Source organism: Pholis gunnellus, assembly GCF_910591455.1.
Source record: "Pholis gunnellus genome assembly, chromosome: 17".
NCBI lineage: Eukaryota > Metazoa > Chordata > Actinopteri > Perciformes > Pholidae > Pholis > Pholis gunnellus.
The window spans coordinates 9184298-9204762 of NC_136544.1; the positions used below are offsets into that span (position 1 = coordinate 9184298).

Here is a 20465-nt window from a genome sequence, read left to right on the forward strand (position 1 = left end):
ACCAGCATAACACAGCTCAGTGACACAAACACTCCTCAGGAACACTGATCACTACAGCTGCTAACAAAAACCAAACATAGGAAAACAGCCTACTCACCACACTCGTCCATGTCTCCCAAAAAAACAGATTGCACAAGTCACTCACGTAAACGAGGTGCACCTACCTACCAGGCTACACCTGCTACTGATTTTAAGTCAATGCAGACACCGGGTCAACCAGAAATGGACGAGCCCCCATATGTTACAACCTGGCTCAAAGGCTACAACATAACGGAGACAGGACGAGTAATAAAACTAATAAATAGACATTTATTTAACGAACAAATAAACAAATCAAACTAAACAAACAATCTATCAAATGAAGCGGCAGCCGTGTCAGCCTAGACAAGTTGGAGACGAGAGGAGAGCAGCCAAAGAGGAGGAGCTGGGGCCTTTATACCTGGCACTCCCACCAGGCTCAGGTGTGTGTTGGCAGCTGATTAGCAACAACCTGAAAGACAAACAGGACATAGACCCCTAGTGGAAGGGAGGGGTCGTCACACTATACTATGACTGTTTTTGACATGCTGTACTATGACTGTTTTTGACTTTTTTCGACATGCTATATTATGACTAATAGGTTGTAATAGGTTGTGTGTTTATTTTAACTTGATGATTAATGGCATTTTTTATAAGTTTCAGATAGGCTTTGGATTCTCTCTGTCTGCTCACAATGAGGCCTTTTAGAAGATCTAACATTTTAAACCTAATTAAGTGAGGGTAGAAGGCAATCAAATAGTGGTTGAAGACGTCAACATTTTTTAATAGAGAGCCTAAAGTGTGATAGTGTGTGAGGCATGGATAGTAGACGAATAATAAAAAAAAGATTAACAGGAACCTCTGAGGTAAGACTTTGAACTCATTTGGGCCTTGGAGGCAGCAATAATGATGATGATATATGGAGTTATAATTGAATCCGAATTCAATTACTGGTACATAGTGTTTGGCACAGCAGCCGCTCTGAGTGAGTCAGACTGGATGCAATTCAGCTTTAGGACACGGGAAAACGATATAGTGGAATTTATCAGCTCTCATCTGAAGACTTTTTATGATAGTTGAATGGGATGACCTTTAAGATTAAAGACTGGACTTCTCTCTCATTTTCCTATTTGAATTATGGGGTCAAGATGAAAATCACTTCGAAATGAAAGTGTTTGTCGACTTAAGTATGAGAGTTCAGAGTTCTTAAGAGTAAAGGAAATAACCTCCTTTAACATCTGACAAATGTTGACCTCTATACATTTTTTAAAGTACAAAAACACCCTATACTTACCATACCTGATTTATTTGTGTGGGTATTTGATTTCTTGGCTGCAAACAGTGATAATATGTCATTAATCAAGCCATTATCCATCTGCTTCCTTTGAGTAGGTTTTTTCTTTGTGGTCTGAAGCTAACGAAGGCCGGTGTTGCCAATGAGTTGATTAGTAGGCTTCAGAGTACATCATTTCAGGTACTCAAGGTCTTTTGCAAAACCCACAAGAGCTTCTGCCAGATGTCATTAAACATCATTATAGAGGAAACGTTTGCAATATAAATCAATTCATCCTTTTCTCTATATACAACAACCGATCATCAATCAGGGACACACTTTAGAGGAAGTTTAGTGGTTGTTACACGAAAGACATTTCTTTTTAATCACCACACTACTCCTGTAGGAGCTATAGAGGAGACAGCAGAGGATTGTGTGAGCTACTATAGCACCACTAGATGGCACAAGCAGAACATTAGGAAGCCCAGTGTGAGGCCGATATTTTTAGGAGATGATGTTTAAAGATGTTTTCACCCCAAAATAGTTTTGTTATGATAATGTTAACATTCTTATTCTAATTGCCTTCAGGCACTGAGAGCCATGTTACACTCCACTTTGTTTACTCACTTTTGCGCTGTGAGATATGAGATGAAATAAAAAGCTATACATTTCTCAGGAGTGATGCAGATAAAGACCACTTGTTATTGAATCAGAACTCAACATCTGGTCATGCTAACACACAGACACGGTCCGCTTCTCCACTATCAGCCAACCAAATCTAATCTTTTTGCCTCTTAGGTACTGTACAGCATCAAGGCTACACAGTAATCTCCCCAGATGACTTTTTTTTCATAATGTAACTTGCACCAAGTAGATTTTCTTAGTGATGGATGATCCGGAGAACAAATGACTGCAATAGGGAAGGCTCCTCTCTAAAGGTTTTCCTCGTGCCCTTGGTTTCATTGCTTTGGCCCGGATCTCCCCTCGCAGGCACTGTTATCCATCACAAAACATTTTACTGAAGAGCAAGCACACACACACTATAACACGCATCTGCTCATCCATCGTGACTGGGATTGTTTTGGGATTTGCAATTTTGTTTATTATTCAATCGTCTAATCAAAATGTTAATCAAAATTTAAATTTTCACACACGCTTTTTGTTAGCACTGGCAAGAATGACGAAGTTTTGTGTATCTTGTAGTTTCAAATAACTTCTGTCTACTACTTCTAATAATGTGCAAGTTCTGCAACTTTGCTGCGGCACAAGTAGATACAAGATGTGTTTGGTCTTTCTTCTTTTATTAAGGTTTTGATGGAAGGAATATCTTTTTCTCTTTATAGAGAGACTCTGATGAGTCTCTTCACGCGCCGTTCACAAAAAACCTTTCGCCAACTCTGTCGTTGGGTGGCAGCTCAACAAGTGAGAGAACGTATATTAAGTCTTTTTCACCCACTCAGGTGTTGCCCAACAGCATCGAGGACGACGTAGCTTTAACAACTCCTGACTCAGTATGTGAGGAAACACGTGCTGAACCCTTGCAAGGTGCAAGAGAACAGGAAGAACTACGGGAAATATCAGTTCAGGCATTCGTGGAGGCGCTGGTATTGCGGATATTTGAGAAAGCAAAAGTGAACCTGGTCACTACAAGCTATGAGGACATGATTATGCCTCTGTTTGAAAGAACGTGGATCAAAGTCCAGGACGTCGATTTTGATCCCAAAACGTTTCACAAACTTGACAAGGCCATTTTCCAGGACCTTTGTAAGAAGTGGGGCAGTGTAGACATGGTGCTGTTGTCCATGAGATTAGAGGAACCACGACTTGGGAACTACATTGCCTCCTCTGTCAAAGATCACCTGATGACATCACGCAAAAAGCGCAGCTCCATCAACAAGTTTTTCTCTTCTGTGGGCAAAGCTTTCTCCAACATCTGCAGGCATAGAAATCGTGTTGGTGTAATATCTGATAACTGATTCTATGTGTTGGATACAAGTTATATTTTATTGAATCAGATGTTGCACACTTGGTGTGTGTAATATCCGATAACTGATTCTGTGTTCTCTCAGATGTTTCACATCTGTGAGAGAAGGAAGGCTCAATCTCTTTCACCAGCTCAAAGCCATCTCTAACATCTGCAGGCATAGCAATAGTGTAGGTGTTGCACACTTGGTGTGTGCAATATCCGATAACTGATTCAGTGTGGCTTTGTGGCACAAAGGCAGTAAAACTGCCTGTTCTAAAGCACACTGACTGTAATCCTGCGGGCTTAATAATCAGGTTCATCCAGAACATGTTGACACGCTCTGTCTCTCTCTACTCCCTATCTCTCTGTGTCTCTCTATCATACAGTCATTCGGGTCTTATATATATTTTTCGAGAACCCCCCCCCCCCCACTTCAGAATAAAAGCCCCACAGAGTGAATTCTAACTGGAATAATTGTGATGAAGCCTGTCATTTAATAACCTCTGTGTTTGTGTCAAACATTATGAATATAATCAGTTCCACAGTTCTCCCCATCCTCGTTCGAATTTCATGCTGTTACTGTCACTTATCCAGTCAAGCTCACCATTGCTGTTGTGTATCGCCCACCAGGGCCTCTTGGTGAGTTCTTGGAGGAGCTTGACACATTAGTCTCGCACTTCCATGACGATGGCCCCGCACTCATCCTGCTTGGCGACGTCAACATCCAGACTGATAAGCTAGAACCTCTTCTTTCCTTCCTCTCCTCCTTTGACTTTTACCACTCCCCTTCTCCTCCTACCCACAAGGCCGGCAACCAGCTGGATCTTATCTTCACTAGACACTGTTCTACTGCCAACCTGTCCGTCACTCCCCTCCAGCTCTCTGACCACTACTACTACTACTGATTGCAGTTGTTGCTGCTAAGGGTGGCCCAACCAGTTATTAGGTTTAGGGGGCAATCACTTTTTCACACAGGGCCATGTAGGTTTGGATTTTTTTTCCCCTTAATAATAAAAACCTTCATTTAAAAACTCATTCATTCATTCATTTTGTGTTTACTTGTGTTATCTTTGTCTAATATTTAAATTTGTTTGATGATCTGAAACATTTAAGTGTGACAAACATGCAAACAAATAAGAACTCAGGAAGGGGGCAAACAACTTACCTCTGCCTGTTTCCTCTTCCCAGGGAGTTCGGGCAAATTACTTCCCCGGGGGCCCGAGCACCCATTTATAGTTCCGGGAAATACCAACTACAGGAAGCAGGTAGGGGGAAGTGAACATATGTGTTGCTGTATATATTTAGATAAGTTATGGGTTGATCATTTACGTTAGTTATAGGACTTATATATATATATATATATATATATAGTTGTTAATTAATATTTGTATGGTTGGTGTGGGTAAAATTAGGTAAATATTTATTATACATAGATAGCTAGCAATAGACTTACCTGTAGGTGGTATGGCTGGTCCAATTAGATGGACAAGGTTTACAAAAGGGCCCTCATTTTGTTTGTGTGGGGAACTGGTGGAGGCCACTAGACACTGGTGGGAACGTTGGCACAATGGTCGACTTGAAAATTAAAGTAAGCGTCTTCTGAAACCTTTCTGGACTCCTGATCTGTTCATTTGCCTCCATGGCCACTCGGGCATGTTTACACACTGTTTTTACATTATGACGTGACATTTTGGCAGTTTTTATGGAGCATTTGATATATTAATACATATTTTAATGATCAAATGCTTGTTGACAGACTTTTGTTTCTATGGTAAGCACAGGGGAGTAACATGCAAAGAGGCTTTTGGCTTCTTTAGCATTTAGCTTCAAGGCTGAATCTTTTGAACTTGACACACACCACCTCTTTGATCAGACAGCAACAAAGGAAGAGATAAACCCATCTCCCCTTTATTTGAGGGCCATGCTGTGCCAGATGTAGTTTTTCATCTCCCCAAAAGCAGAAATTACTCACCGAAAAGATCCTTTTTTTAAGACTAAAGAGACGTACAAAATAAAACGTTTCTTTTATGTTAATGACCCCATAAAGATTCTGGAGCAGCAAAACCTTTGAAAGTCTTCAATAAATATGTCAATAAAGTAAAAGGTTAAAAACACTAATGCTGAACCACTATTGCAAACTAAAGAAACCATACCTATATGTGTGCACTCTCCTGCTTTTAACACAATAACATATATTATAAGGGAATCCTGATAGATTTTGATGCATAAACTCTTTTAGTACTTGCTGGACATTAGTTATACACCCTCGCTCCTTTTTCTCTTCTTGCTTTAGCATGCAAAAAGAACGCATACAACACTTTAAACACAGAAGTATTTGATCTTATTGTTTCTACAATGCTCTTTTCAGTACTTGTGAAGCTTCTGTTGTGTGCGTTTCCAGTCTGCCAAGGCAACCAGTAAGTTTACATCAAGTTGCTGACGCACTGTGGCTGAGATGCAGGCAATTTCCTCTGCCTAAATATCTGCTAAATGAACTGAGGCTGAACTGAAGCTGAATTCCCAGCCTGCAGCATGCTCCCAGTTGAGTCTGGCGATGTGTAGAATATTAATATAAATAAACCAAAACCCAGGGATCATTTTCAACAATGGTTAACTCAAAAAATGCAACCGTTGCCCTGAAGTTAAACTTAACCAAAAGTTCATATGAGGACAATCCCTACATTCCTTTTGTTTCTACTTCTGAGGCAATCTTCAAGTTGAACCTCATCTCTTCCGTTTTCAAGCAGAGGTTCTCAATTCTTCTGTAAGGATCCCTTAGATCCCTAAGATCGAGAACATACCCCTCATGGAATAATAATTTGACATATAGCCTATTTTTTTTTACACCTCTATAAGAAAGAACAGGGCGTTCCCACTCACAACTCGTCAAATAATGCAGCTTGCATACATGAGTTAACTTACAAAACATACGTAACTTAAATTATGTATCAAACATATTTTGTCCCAAACCATGATCTGTTCCTAAACCTAACCAAGTCATTCTATTTGAATTCACAAGATTAATCATGTGCTGAAGTCTATCGGACTACCCTACACTCTCAAAAATGACACTTAAAGGGATACCCAGTGTGTTGTGGCAGAGTATGATTTGTGCATTTCTGAGCTAGAGGTGAATTAATGAAACAAATGTGTAGCCAAGGAGGAAGGATAGAAATAGCGCTCTCTGAGTTTCAGTGCCCACTGCTGCTGTTGGATGTCCTTAAAAGAAGCAAAGCTTAACACAACCTGACCAGCATGCTAAATCAGGTTTCAAGCTGATTTTTCCGCTGCTGTGGTGTGCCCCCCTACATTGTCCAGGCTGCTGTAATCATTTGAGGCTGAATGGGGCAATACTTCAGCCAATATTAAGTGCATGTAGCACGGATGTCAGAGGGAAATTGCACCTTGCCAAGCTACATTTGATCCAGCTTGGCTTGTTATTCTCCAGTTGTTTTTTTGCAGGGGTTGTCATTCTCTGTAGAGTTGAGAATGTCCCTGCGTCAGTTCACAGGTCACACTCCCGAACTCCCAAGAAATGACACTTCAACAGAGGAAGACTGGGCTACACAATCACTTAGACTCTCGGTTGTCCTAAATTTAGGCTTAAAACTCTTCAATTTACCAATGCATTTTGTTAGAATACATTTGTGGCTATTCATACCTCTCACTGCACGTATGCTATTTTATCAGTTTTATTTAATATTAGCTTATTCATATCTCCCATCTCACTTTTATTTCTTTCTATTTTGCCATGCTAGCGACATGGCTCTAGGGAGGTAATCCTGATCTGTCTGTCAACCGTTTGGTCCAGACTGAAGTATCTCAACAACTATTGGATGGATTATTATGACATTTTGTACATACATTCATGGTCCCCAAAAGACAAATCCTGCTGGAGATCCCCTGACTTTTCCTGTTTGATTGTCCTCCTGGAGAATCCAAACAGTATAATAACTTTGTTAATCATTTGACTCTTTATCGAGCACCTTCATAAGGTTTTCGTTAGATAATACGAGCAAAATTAATTTAATTTGATTAAATTAATTCACCTGTATTTGTGTTTAGTGTGAATTAGAACATATTGCCATGCCTTGCTCAGCCTCGTCACAACATGACGCCATCACTGCAAAACAACTTTTTAATTTAATTGTTTCACATTAAAAACACACACTGTATGCTGCATCACAAAATGAGAAAACGCTGTCCTGCGATAACAATTGAAGCCAAAGTAGAGCAGAGAATCAGCCAGTGTCGTTACCATGAAGAGACGAGAGACACGTTAGTCTCACACCCCTGCAGGTCGGCTGGAGATTGTGTCCGTCTGAAGCCACAACATAAAATAGTACACACAGACAGCAGGTTGAGCCACAGATGGGAAATCATAATTCAAATAGTCTCACAAAGCACTTGAATTCATTCCTACCTGTAATGTACATTACCATGATGACAGAGACCCAGCTAGGATGACCGTGGGCTCATATGCACTAAATCGTTCACTTGATCTCACACAAGCTTTTGGTGTGAAGCCGTATATGTAACTTTCCGAGGACACTGAAGGTTCAGAGAGACCTGTATTGGAAAGGAAGCCTGGTGCTCATACAAAAATGTGTCCTTCTCTGGTAAGCATGACATTCAACTTCCCTCAAAAGGCTACAGCCCGTTACATAACATTCTCACCTAAAGAGTAACATTATGAAAAAGAATGTGACAAATATGAAGTCACTTCTGCACCTGGAGTGACTGTTCTACTGGATTTCTTTTAGATTAAATATGATTCAGGTTTGCGTGGTACCCGTTTTTATGAGGAACAAAAACACATTTACACCACATCACCCTGGATCCCCAAAACAAATCCTAGCTAAACCCTCCTCGTGGTGCTTTGTAATCATTTATACGATTTTTTTTTTTTTTTTTGGTGAAAGACGAAATAATGCCACCTTTGATAAAGTGGTGACAGCTGCCTGAAATGACATTCTTTTAATGAAATAATGATTTGACAACAGTCTGGGCGAATTCATTTGTAGCGGTGTTTTGTACATGGCTGTCTGGAAAGCAAATAAATTCAGATTCTACCTCTTAGCCGTGTGCTGGGTTGAGGTGCAGCAGCTAGAAGCAATGTATTCATATAAATTGACAGTAGGAGTATGACATCCCTTTCAAGATGTCTGTAGGGAACAGCTTAACACCCCTGGAGTCACATAGCAAACATGCCTTTTAGTAAACTGACTAAAATTAAACTGACGGGTGAAAAAAATATGCAAAACTGCAAAATATTCAGATTTCACTATTTTCAGTGATCAAATTTGTTTTGTTTTCTTCCCTCAATAATGGTCTTACACCACCAATCACCTTCCCCTTCAAGACAATTAAATAATAAATAATAAATTGCTGTTTAGAATAGATTTTCGAGGGTATGGTCTCATCTGAACCATGATTTTAAACAACCATAGGTTCAATCTGTACATTCGAAGTTTGATATCTCACCTGGGCCTTCGTCACAGGCCTTTCCTGCAGATAGAGAGAGACAAACGGCACACATGTACAGTAAAGCAACACTGCAGTCCAGCATATGCATCAGCAAAGAGAGCAAGATAGATTGACGCATGCAGTTCAAAACCAAGTTTGTACAGTTCATTTGGCAGTGAGCGACATATTAATGTGTTTGTTACATAGATATGCTGCACAGGGGGTGTTCCCCCTTCATGGGTAGCTGTCCACCCAGTCTTTGATTTTCTGTGTGCGTGTATGTGGAGGCACGGACCCCACTGCACTGGTCTGGCACAATGGAGGCCACCCTCCCACCACAGTACAGTGCAGGCTGACAGAGAGGGCCGATAAATCCGGCTGACAGCTCCTTAATCCCCATTAGTGCCTCAGACAGGGCGGTTTGACAGAGTGCAGCACTGTCCTTAGGCCAGTCCCTGTTTTTGTCCTCCCCTCCCCTGTTAGGGACCTGCAGGATGCCCTAACAGAGGATGTGGCGCCACCAAGTGGAGGCAGCCTCTGGGTGTGTGTGGCTCTGAGGGACAAGGGAGGAGGGCCTCAGCAGGCAATCTCCTCCAAGGTGCCCAGCGTTGTCTGCAGGGGGACTGTCACAGTGTGGCTGATGGACTCCGAGTGGTTTGCCACTGGGTCACAGGAACTCTGGGGAAAAAAAGATTGAAAGAGTCTTAGTGCTTGTTCAGACTAGAGAGTGGCAAAGCAATATTCATTTGGGCATCCTTGGGAAATAGGTGTTTCTGGTGAGCAGGTGACTACTTGTTGAGCTAATTGCCATACTACTTTGGCAGGAGAGCTAGCCACTAACATGCTAACTAGCCGGAATCATACCAGCACAACCCAGTCACAATGGATTGGTTGTTAACAGGACAATAAACTAACCCGATGATCGAGTTCTGTACTGCAGCAGTTTATACCAATGTGCTTTAATATGATACAGTGACTTCCTGCATGTTAGACTCTCTGCCTCTCTGCGGTTTGTAGTCAACAACCCCCCCCCCCCCCCAACCTTCTCCCTATACAGCAGCTTCTGGTATTCTTGATTTAACTAAGATTTGATGTTCATGCATGTTATTGTTAAGGGGGGAATTGTTGCTCCCAAAAGAGTCCTCGTCGCTGTTTGGATTCTTTGAGAACTCCTTCAAAGAGCAGAGCTTTTTTTGGGGGGGGACATTAAATTGGCATGCTACTGTCGGTCTGAACACAGTTTTAGATTTCCTAGGGTGCTCTTTCTCCGTGCTTGTGTGGAGGGGTAACGACGGGGCAAGGTTTGATATGCACGGTCAGAGTGCATGAAATTGCCCTCTGTAAGGAAAATTGACAAGTGACAAGGCCACTCTTACCACATCCTCTCCATGACTCTCCTCCTCCTCCTCTCTGCTCAGTAAATCCAGTAGTCTGTCTTTCACCACCTGCAGATTGGGAAATATAATTCAGAAAAGCATCACTTAATAATTACAAGAAGAGAGCTTCTATAACAGATAGGAACATTAACAAAATGTATTTGGTGGCATATGGCAACACACTACACTATTACAATCATTTGAGCATGCAAACTGTTGAAAGTAGCTTTAGAGGTGCTTATGTCAGCGGCATGAGGTTTTCTTATACCAATTACTCTATTATGGCCATTAAAATACAAATAAAAATGAAAATTACTTTCCCTCTGTATTTCCACATCCCTCGGGGAGACAAAGACTATTATATTTTGCCAGAGCCCTGCGCAGCTGAAAGCAGCAAAAGGAAACGCAAAGGTAATGGGAAAAGCACCGGCACACATTCCTTCATCTCAGGCCGCTTATGAAGTAAATCTAGCTCTTTGTATCGAATCTGCTTTTTGTATCAGTGACATTGCTTTTGTTGTCAGCTTTCATGGTCAACGGATGCTCCAGCTCTTCACTGAAAACCCCCAAAACGAGCGCTATCAATGTTTATTGCTCCGAGTGGGACCCTTTAGAGGAGTGATGTGTTGGCGTAATTAGATAGTTCAACATTCATGCGAGAACAAAAGTGTGAAAACAGCATCTTTAGACCGACCTCATAAGCATAGTCAAACAGCTCTAGGATGGTCAGGATGCTGGCTCCAATGAACAGACCCATCTGGCCTCCAATATCACCTGTAGACGAAGGCCACAGTTACACAAAGAGAAGCAGAATAGATTACAGATATACAGCGTAAAACCTGAATCCGGCCCAAAGAAACAGCTCCTAAACTTGATCGTTTATTTAAAGATTACTGCTTTTGTCAATTACTTGGTAAATACTGAAACAAATTACCTTGTTATGTTCAGTCAGAGATTGTGGAGATTCCCACTTTTCATTTATAGATGCTGTGACTTAACTGGTAAAGATGTAGCTCGCTGCCAGTAAAATCACATGTCACAGTGCCGACATTTTGTTGATGGCTTGTCACACACACCATGACCATCCAATCAGACATCTTTCAGTTAGCTTATCTCAATCTTCTGCCATTGACTCAGAGTGGGCCATTTCCCATGAATTAACACACATATTCAAAAGTAGCATGACTGTGACTAATGTAAACTGGATCCAGGTTTCGAAAATAAAGTTAACATTGAGTAAAACTTACCCAGCAAGCCCGCCACCTCGTAAGCTTTCTTTTGCTCGATGGTCTCATAGTTCAAAGCCTCAAAGAACACATCCAACACCAAGATATTGTCTCTGCAAAAGGCAAAATTGGGCATTAGTCCTGAAGAATCCACCACCAGACGATCACTTGGTGATAAGTCCATTTATTTCCTGCAAGGCTGAGCAAACAGGCAACACAACCACTGTGTGGGAGGAGAACATGTGTATTGCAGAAGCTCAGCTTTTCACAGATATTCCAGTTCTCTAAATTCGTCATTAAAAGTGCTACAGGAGACAACGTGGGCAGCAAAGACGCTCAGAACCTCTTTGTGGCGAGTTTGCATCTTTCTCCCATTTAGAGTGTGTTATCTCTGGATGCTAAGCTGTCCCCCACATCAGGTAGTGGCGACTCGAAGTAATGGATTGGTGTAAGTGTGAATACTTGCCAGTCTTGGTGTATCGACAATAAATGTGGTGGTAAAAACGCCTCAAAAAAGCTTCATTCACGATTGTTTCTAAATTTATTTTCTTTTAGTTCTTTGTAAAACATGTAAAAACAGAGAAAACTAGAACACACTCATGAAATGTGTCACATTCTTGGGAATTAGGATTGTTCCTAAATTGGACAATCATTCTGGGTTATCTGTCATTAACAAGAGGGATTGAAGGAGCTGAACATTTGCTGGTGTTTCCCCACCACCAGTTTTTTCTCTGTATTTCATGGCCTGGGACACACAACAAACCATAGAAATGGTGTGAATCAGCGGCCCCTACGGCTCATTGCTAAAGCATTGATTAATACCCCAAAAATATGAATGAAGTTCTAATCCGTGCATGAACGTTGCAGGAATGCAGCCAATTGTGTGGCTCAATACATTTACAGTAAATGTATCTGAAGCTATTTTTATTTAAATTGTATTTGCATTCTACTCATCATCCTAACAGTTCGAGCAGCATCAGAGCATCATTTGGTGGTTAAGAACTTTGTTACTTGCTACTTACGTGATGTACTTCTCCGACTTGTTGAACTTCTTCTGCAGGTAACGGGCCGAGGTCTTGCTGGGGATTTTGACCATGGACAGCTCTTTGTTGTAGCGGGTCATGTTGCACGGCGTCCTGCACATGCAGTTACTGCTCTCCACAGCCGACAGTTTAGCTTCACGCAGGAGGGGGCGATGGAGAGGGGAGTAACGGGGGGGGGGGATGATGAGCACAAGGAAAAATGCTCTTTTAGACACAAATTGAGACTTTTCCTTATATAGTCCTAGACATACTGAGACTTCCACTTTAAAAGGCAGGAAATATCCAGTGAGCAGTGTGACTGCTAAATATTTTTGCCAGTTTAACTAAGGCCTCCACCCCTATGTTACATCCAACTGGCAGACCAAAGTCTTACCGTGTATTTGAAGAACTTCTGGCCAGACTGAGCTAGTCACTAGTGTATTGATACAATGCAATGAAATGAATAAGAGGAGAGTCATCTGCATAAATCTAGCAATCTCTATATTATTCTAATACTTCAGGAGAAAATCTGCTCACTGACCACAAACTATATATGTTATTAAAACTATAAGATAAACAAAATATGTAGGCACAAAATACTAAAAGGACAAACAAATTGCTATATCTAATAAAATATTCTACATTATTTTACTTAACAATACATTAAGGTGACTGTAAATACACTATAAGCTTCTAAATACATTTATGTCTATTTTTCAGGGAAAAGTATTCAAAACATAAATTGATAAAAGTAATCAGGACTTGGAGCGGCTTAAAATGAGTAGTTTAGTGCAATAATTTGCTTTTCCTTTTATCCATCTTTTTTTGGTATCTCAACAAGATGAACTTCAAACCTCTTTATAGTGTGTTGGTGCCAGCTGTACAATGCTTTATCAGAGCAAATAAACATTCAACTAAACAGACCTGCAGCGTCTGCAGCTTTGTACTTAAAGCATCACGCCACAGGAAAATATATCTTGCACCTCTTTTCTTGATCTGAAATCTGACCCCTGTTGTCTGGAAACTGAAGACAGGGGTCAGATTTCAGATTATGAAAACACATACTGTACCTATAAACACTGGCATTCAAATACCACACAGGATTGCACACATGGCCTTAAGTCTTGCGGCTGTTTACTCCATAAAAGCCTGAACGACAATATAAGTCAATGTCACTGTCAAAGTCACGACATATAAAGCGCCAAACACAAACACGCCCTCAAGCAGCATCCGTGACAACAGCCTTCACCCTGACAGAGACAAAGTCCTGATGCAGAAATGCCAGAGAGAGAGAGAGAGAGAGAGAGAGAGAGAGAGAGAGAGAGAGAGAGAGAGAGAGAGAGAGAGAGAGCTAAAATGCATTGGATGATTTCGTGTTAAGCCCACAGCCTACACCAACTCTCTCACAGTGACTGTAATGTTAAGCGACACAGGCTTTTCAAATATAGCTCCATCAAAAGCTTCTACGGCACCGAGGCTGCTCACACTCCCCATAAATCACTTTCCTAAGCTGAATTTATGAAGTTGCAAAATGTAAATATAGCTCGAATGAGTCGTTTCTCTCTACAAAAAAACTCCTCTCTGGATTTAAAAATCCCAAACCCCTAATTCTTCTGAATCGAAAGAAGAAGTTAGTATCATCAGGATTATTTCTCACTGCGGCAGCTCTGTGGCAGACCGCAGATCACAGAGAACCAGGCAGCTTTCCCCCACGGCGCACTAATAGCCGGTGGGACCACACAGTCACGTAATTGCAAGAGGAAATTCAATATGGCTTCTCTGTGGTCTCTTATTTTTTATTCAAATGAGACATTATTGGATACACAGGAGCAAGGCCTCCTGCATTCAAATGATTGATTTATTGCTCTAAGCCCCTCAACTTTGTCCACCCCCCCTTTTTTCATTTTCTCTCTCACATACACATTTAAATCTAAAAAAATGAAATTACCATAATACATTTTTTTCAGTTATAGTATTATAGTATTAGTATCTTCTCAATGTTAAACCAACACCTATTTAAGACAGTTTTGGCATCTGCTGTTTGGAAGCTATAACAACAATTGGAAATAATTGTGTCTGTGTGTGATTATAGACTCAGATAAACTCCAAAGCAAATGACTAGACAAGCAAGTTGTCTCCTATCACAAAGTGCTTTCAGAGCCATCTCCACATCTTAAGTGACACAGTTATAGAGTGAGAGAAACCCAATCAAACTTTGATGCGTGAAATGTTCTTTGACGGGTATAGCAAATTGGCACTGCCTTTAAAACAAGAATTAATTTGCATTCAGTGATCCAAACTCTCCGTGTGTGTGTGTGTGTGTGTGTGTGTGTGTGTGTGTGTGTGTTGGGATTGTGAAAGGTTTTATGTTTCTAGCTTTCAGGAAATAATTTCCTGTCGCGGTGGGAGAGAGCAGAGAGACTGGCGTGGGAGGAGAGAAAGTTTTTCTGATGTTGCTGTAACTCCCACTGGCCAGCAGCTGAGGATGATTTCACTTAGTATGTTTTTTATTAACTTAGCAGTTGTGTATTATTTATGTTTTCACTAAAATGTATATTGCATGAGAGCTAATATGACTAACAGTGGTATTACTTGAGAATGTGTTAAAGCATGCTATAATTTCTTAATGACTATGCAAGAACATGAATTCATCTTGAGAGGGGCTCTTTCATCATAAAGCCTTGCCACTGCAACCACTTAGTGAGTATATATTATATAATGGTCAGTGCGGCCAAATTACTAAAAAATGTCTTTATTATTTAGAATACTTTCTCACTTGGAATCTAGTCATTCATCAGTTTCAGACCTCATTTCTGCCTCCACAACAATAAACAATAGAGGTTAATAGAAGTCTTTGAAACGGACAAAACCTAAAAAATAAGTTTTGATTTATAGTTGAGCGTCGGATATTAATTGTTGATATCATCGCGGCAACACTAGAAGGATGTATCGTAGATGATCAGCACATATCATGCTCTAATTATGTTCCCCCACTGTGTCTGCGCTTACAGCCTTTTTATTTCTTTTCTGATACGGAGCGACCGTGAGCTGCACATATACTTTCAGATCTGGAGTCACATCATTAACTTAACTTATAACACTCGCCTTGTATCTGAATTACTGAATTAGAGACTACCGCTGTGCAATCGCTGTGTTTACGTGCAGCGAGTCAAACGAAGTAGAGATCACGGTGAACAGAAGGTCTGCACTGTTATGGCTTTGCTAGTGTTACAGAGTCTGAACTGAAGGGAAAATTCACACCTTTTATGTGGATGTCCAATCAGTTTTAAAGGTAAATGTATGGAATTCCTCAATGCTTGCTATATTGACCGAGAAAGCTGAGTTTGCAGCTCAAAATCTGTTGTTTTTCCTGGATCCAGCGTAGTCATTTGACGTGACAGTAGTCATGGCAAGTTGGTGGAAAGGAAGGTCCACAGGCTACTTTAGCTTGGATTTCTAGTCTCCGTCTCTGGGTAGCCAGGAGGCGTTAATGTCACAGAACCAAACTGCCTTCGTGAAAATATATTATGTTCAAATTTAGGTGCCCCAACCTTTTACGTGTGACTGTAAGGTGTATATGTGCTTTCATGTCCTTTAATAAGCATGGCCGGAATGTACCCCAATGCATGCTGGGACAGGCTCGAGCCTTCCTTGTGACCTTTAACACGATAATCAAATAGGAAACAGATAAGAAACCACTTTCCCTTGACTAAACTAAACCCTTGACTTTTAAACACTTAAAAGTCAAGGGATCAGGAATCTAATTTGGGTAAAATCACAAAGAAACCTTCTCATCTGAATTTCATGAGTCTCTCTCGAGTGTCTTTCCGGAATTTTCCTCAGAACAAAAAAAGAATCAGTTCAATATCTTAAAACAGCTGGATGAGTCAACATTAAATAAAACTGACAAAGTTCATTTAAAATTTTGAATGTGAAAGGATGGAGCAAAGGCTGCCAAACACCTCTTACAGGGCTGTTTAATTTAACTCAACGCATGAAATATGTCACCATTATCTATCTGACCACCCATCCATTAAATTGTCTGCTCTGATGTTGGTTACAGACTTGATGAGCTCTTCACTCACAAGGGGAAATATTGAAATGAATCCTGTTCTCTTGATAAATCAGAAAGTTAAGTAGCGACGCAGACACTTTCCTCCATTTATAGGATATTCTGGAAGTGCTTTGGCCAGTTGTGTTAGTTATTCTTTGACAGTGAAATGTCTTTTTTAAACGATGACGGACAGAGAGGACGGACAGTACGACGGTGGCCATCGCCCGTTCCCAATGTAGACTTGTTACCTACTACAGTGCTCTGGCATTCATGATGATATACTTTAGTTGCTCTTAAATTGAGCTGACCCAAGCTTAAAACTCTCTGCGGTGTTGCTCATCTTTAATGCAGGTTTAGCATTAAAGCTCTGTATCAACAGGGGAAAAGAGATAATCCTAATCCTTTGCCGAGGCAAATAATGATATGTAAACCAGAAAATACAGCATGTGTGTGTGTGTGTGTGTGTGTGTGTGTGTGTGTGTGTGTGTGTGCCGTCTTAACTCATGTTCATGAGGTTGTGTGTATATGCAGACTTACCAAGGGCAGGCTCGGCGCAGTCTTTGTACTGCTCAGGTGTGCAGTAAGAAGCATCGCCTAAGAACAGTTCAAATGAGGAGGAATTAGTGAATGCTAGTGTTTACATTGAGTTCTTGAAAGACAGTTGGATGAATATAGAAACAATATCCCAGGTTTTAATGCCAACAACTAATCCTGTATTCACTTGTGACGTCCATATGAGGTCTCCCAATGCAGCCTAATCTCATATAAAATACTGCAACCTTGCTACAACTCTGTGCATGGTCAATACACCCCCCAGAAGTGTCTTTTCTTTGTGTGCTGAACTCGGACCAGCAGTGGTGCTTACCAGGCATGTGCACCATCCTGCAGTTGCAATTCTCTACGATGTAGCGCGTTTCACAGTCAATCCTGCAGGCAGTTACACTGTAGACCTGGAAAAAGCCAGACTCAAGAGCCTTCGATTCGCACTCTCCCCACGGGGGAGGCAGGTAGGTCAGCTGCAGGTGAGAAAACATGGTGTGGGGGAGAGTTAGGAGTTTCTTTCAAACACACACACACACACACGTTTCTTTTTATTAAAATACCATATAGAATGCAATTGAATGCCTTTTTCCAGTGTCCCCCTCTCCACTACGTTTCTAGTACTCTTCTGTATGTGTGGGCGTGGCTTCTCCACTTACTCTCCCGGCTCCTGGCTCCCTGATTGCTGCCAAGCACCTGGATGTATTCCAGGTGTGTTCCAAGCAACACACCTGGAATACATCAACTCATCAGCCCAGCAGTATTTCAACACTGGCGTTCCTCCCGGCCCTTGTCAGATCGTTCTGTCGGCCACAGTGGTAGTCTTATGTTCATGCTCCTTGTGTTCCTGCTTAGTGTATTATCTCCTTGTGTGTTTGTTGCTGTGCTTAATCCTGTTGTTCCCTTGTGCCTCAGTATCATCCACCTTCCTGTCTGCCAGCCTGCTTCCCCATCCAACCTGACCCTCGTTCACCTTGCTCAGCTGGACCGGCCATTACTCTTCACCCTCCTGCCCTCTGCCATCATCACTGATTTATTGTGTACTTTCACTTCATCTGCCTCCTAGTTGAGTTCTGCGCTTTGGCCTTTCATTTTGAACTAGATCATTAAACCATTAAAATAATTTGTACGTACCTGAATGTATTGACATTCGTATAACAAGAACTCCTAGTAACTTAATTAATAACAGGATTTTCTGCAACTGCAGAAAATTGATCGATGGATAACCAAGCAAAAAATGAATCCAAGGACTTTTGCCCATGAGTCGATTGAGTTTTGTAGCTACTGTGGCCAGAAGTAGCAACAGTGCTCGCTATAGGTCTGATGGTGCTGACTGAAACTCTCCCCAACAAAGGATTGAACAGCCTGCTGAATGCACAAGATGTGCGATGTCTCCCAACAGCCCGCAACCACAAACTAATAAAAGATAGAACTGTATACACCAAGCAAGAAAAAAAATGGAAGGACTTCTATCATGAGGTAAAAACAGAAATATATATACTTATAATTAAATATTTATATATACTTTTGGATTTTTTTGGATACTTTGGATAAGTATTTTCATTGAAAATCCATTTTGTGGACAAATCCATACTGCAGCCCTCCAAATGCATTCCTCAGTCCTTGAAAACCAGCCAATACAGAGCAGCAGAAGAGCCTCGCAACAAACCAGGCGGTGCGGAAAACAATTCAACAGATCGCCAGACTCTGTCAGAAAAATCCCATGCCGCCTGGCAATGGGAGCACAAAAACTCCAAATGTTCTCCTCCTGCTCCTGTGGCTCTAAGGACTGGGACAGCAGATGAAGGAGGAGGGACACCGGGCCGAGCAGTGTGGAGGCCCATCTGCTCCAAAACACGGGCAGCGTGCTCTAGCCCACACTCGGCATCCATCACCCATCACCCTCTGTTCCCCAGTTCCCTTCATTGTCATCACAATGCGTCCCCACTGAGGCTTTTTCAGCCAAACGAGCAATTTTTTGGGGATGAGGCAAAACACAGCATCCTGCCAGGTGAAATTTGGCCGCAGTTTGCTTGTTAGTACTGACAAGATTTGAAACCCTGCCTCCCCTTTCAGGCGATGTTGTATCTGTGCTTCTAGGGATGTTGATGCTTTAGGTCTTCAGATCACTTCACCAACACATAGGACAATAAATGAGAACACAATCCAAACGGCAATCTAGCAAGCTGAATATTTCAGAATCCGAAAGCCTCTAGTCATTTCTGGACACGGCTACTATGTCTCCTGTGATAATTAAACATGCCCTCCCTGAAGCCAGCAGCAAGCACAAGAAATGAATACTGACATCCAGATGCTATTAATTATATTAGGGACTAAAGAAAGGTGCTTCGCAGCAATCCTTAACCTTTAAAATCACCTTCACACCTCAGCCAATCTTCGCTTCTTGGCTAATTAGAGTCAGATGTGGCTGATCGGAGATCTGATTATTTCTCTGTAATCAGATAATCCAAGGTGCTCAATATCACTTTTTTTTTTTTTAACTAAGTTGGGACCCGTTGGCCTGATTATTATCTATCTAATAAGATAGGAGGCCTGTGCCCCACTCTGGCTGTTATTAATCAATGTTCCCGTCACCAGAGCAATGCTTTAATTAGGCTTCACAAGCAGGGGACACTGTGAAAGAGTTGCATCTGTGAACAGAGTGGGTTTTAATAAGGTCATAGTGTTGCTGCTGGTTGGGTGAGCTCAAATGGAAACTGTAGAGCGCTGGTTTAAGCTGGACATCAACACCAAAACAGTGTACAGGGCCTCCCCACAACAGTCAAGTTGTATTTTAAATACAAGTCTGTCCAAAATGTAATAACGTCATTATGTTATCCTATTCGACGTTTGTGTGAAATTGTCATAATTAGCTAATTAATTCCTCCGTTGTGGCCAAAAACCTGTTTTGTGACCTTTGACCACCTCATTCTAATCAATTTAACCTTGAGTGCACGTGGATGTTGTATAATGGACAGTTTTTTTAAAAACCTTTCAAAGAATGGCTTTCTCAACCAACGGAACACTGTGCTCTTTCAGCTTCAGTCAAAAGCCCACAGAAGGGCAATTTCTACGTCTGGAGAGCTTTAAGTGCCTGTGAGTGAAAACACATTCAAACCCATATAAGCTTTGCACTTTGTGCCTTTTGCTGACTTGATTGAGCTGCTTTGATCTAGGCCCAAAATTATTAGTCAAAATAAGCTAATTTAAACTCTTTGTCAAAGTCATTTTCACAGGCAGACGGATTGGCATCCATTACAAAGATCCGCTAATCACCAGGGCTTTTTAAAATGTGTTCCACAAGGCCCCATCCCAAGTCTGTGAACCAGATACTCTACCCAATCTTCATTATCAGGATTATTTTTGAACATATTTAACAGTGCCCTCCGGGTTTCTATAGAAGAAGAAGCTTAAAAAGACAGGTGGGAACATCTCGCAGCAGGAGGCATTTTCCTTCTGATACAAAGTGCAACTGTGCATTAATTAGCTGGAGCTAAATTTGCTGTGTTCCCCACTGTGTGGGC

General features: G+C 41.3%; 1 protein-coding gene across 2 annotated transcripts in view; it reads right to left on the minus strand.

Annotated features, from left to right (window-relative positions):
* Positions 1–9277: 9277 nt before the first annotated feature.
* The window catches only part of asic2 (acid-sensing (proton-gated) ion channel 2), a gene marked incomplete at its 5' end in the record, with an annotated part of 271122 nt that continues 259934 nt past the window's right edge, over positions 9278–20465 (minus strand). For both annotated transcript variants that reach the window (XM_079178043.1, XM_079178042.1), the window contains 7 exons: positions 9278–9401; positions 10100–10168; positions 10794–10873; positions 11347–11438; positions 12348–12501; positions 16939–16995; positions 17267–17417. In XM_079178043.1, coding sequence (XP_079034169.1) covers positions 9300–9401; positions 10100–10168; positions 10794–10873; positions 11347–11438; positions 12348–12501; positions 16939–16995; positions 17267–17417 — 705 coding nt within the window. In that variant the 3' untranslated portion in view covers positions 9278–9299. The remainder of the gene's footprint in view (positions 9402–10099; positions 10169–10793; positions 10874–11346; positions 11439–12347; positions 12502–16938; positions 16996–17266; positions 17418–20465) is intronic.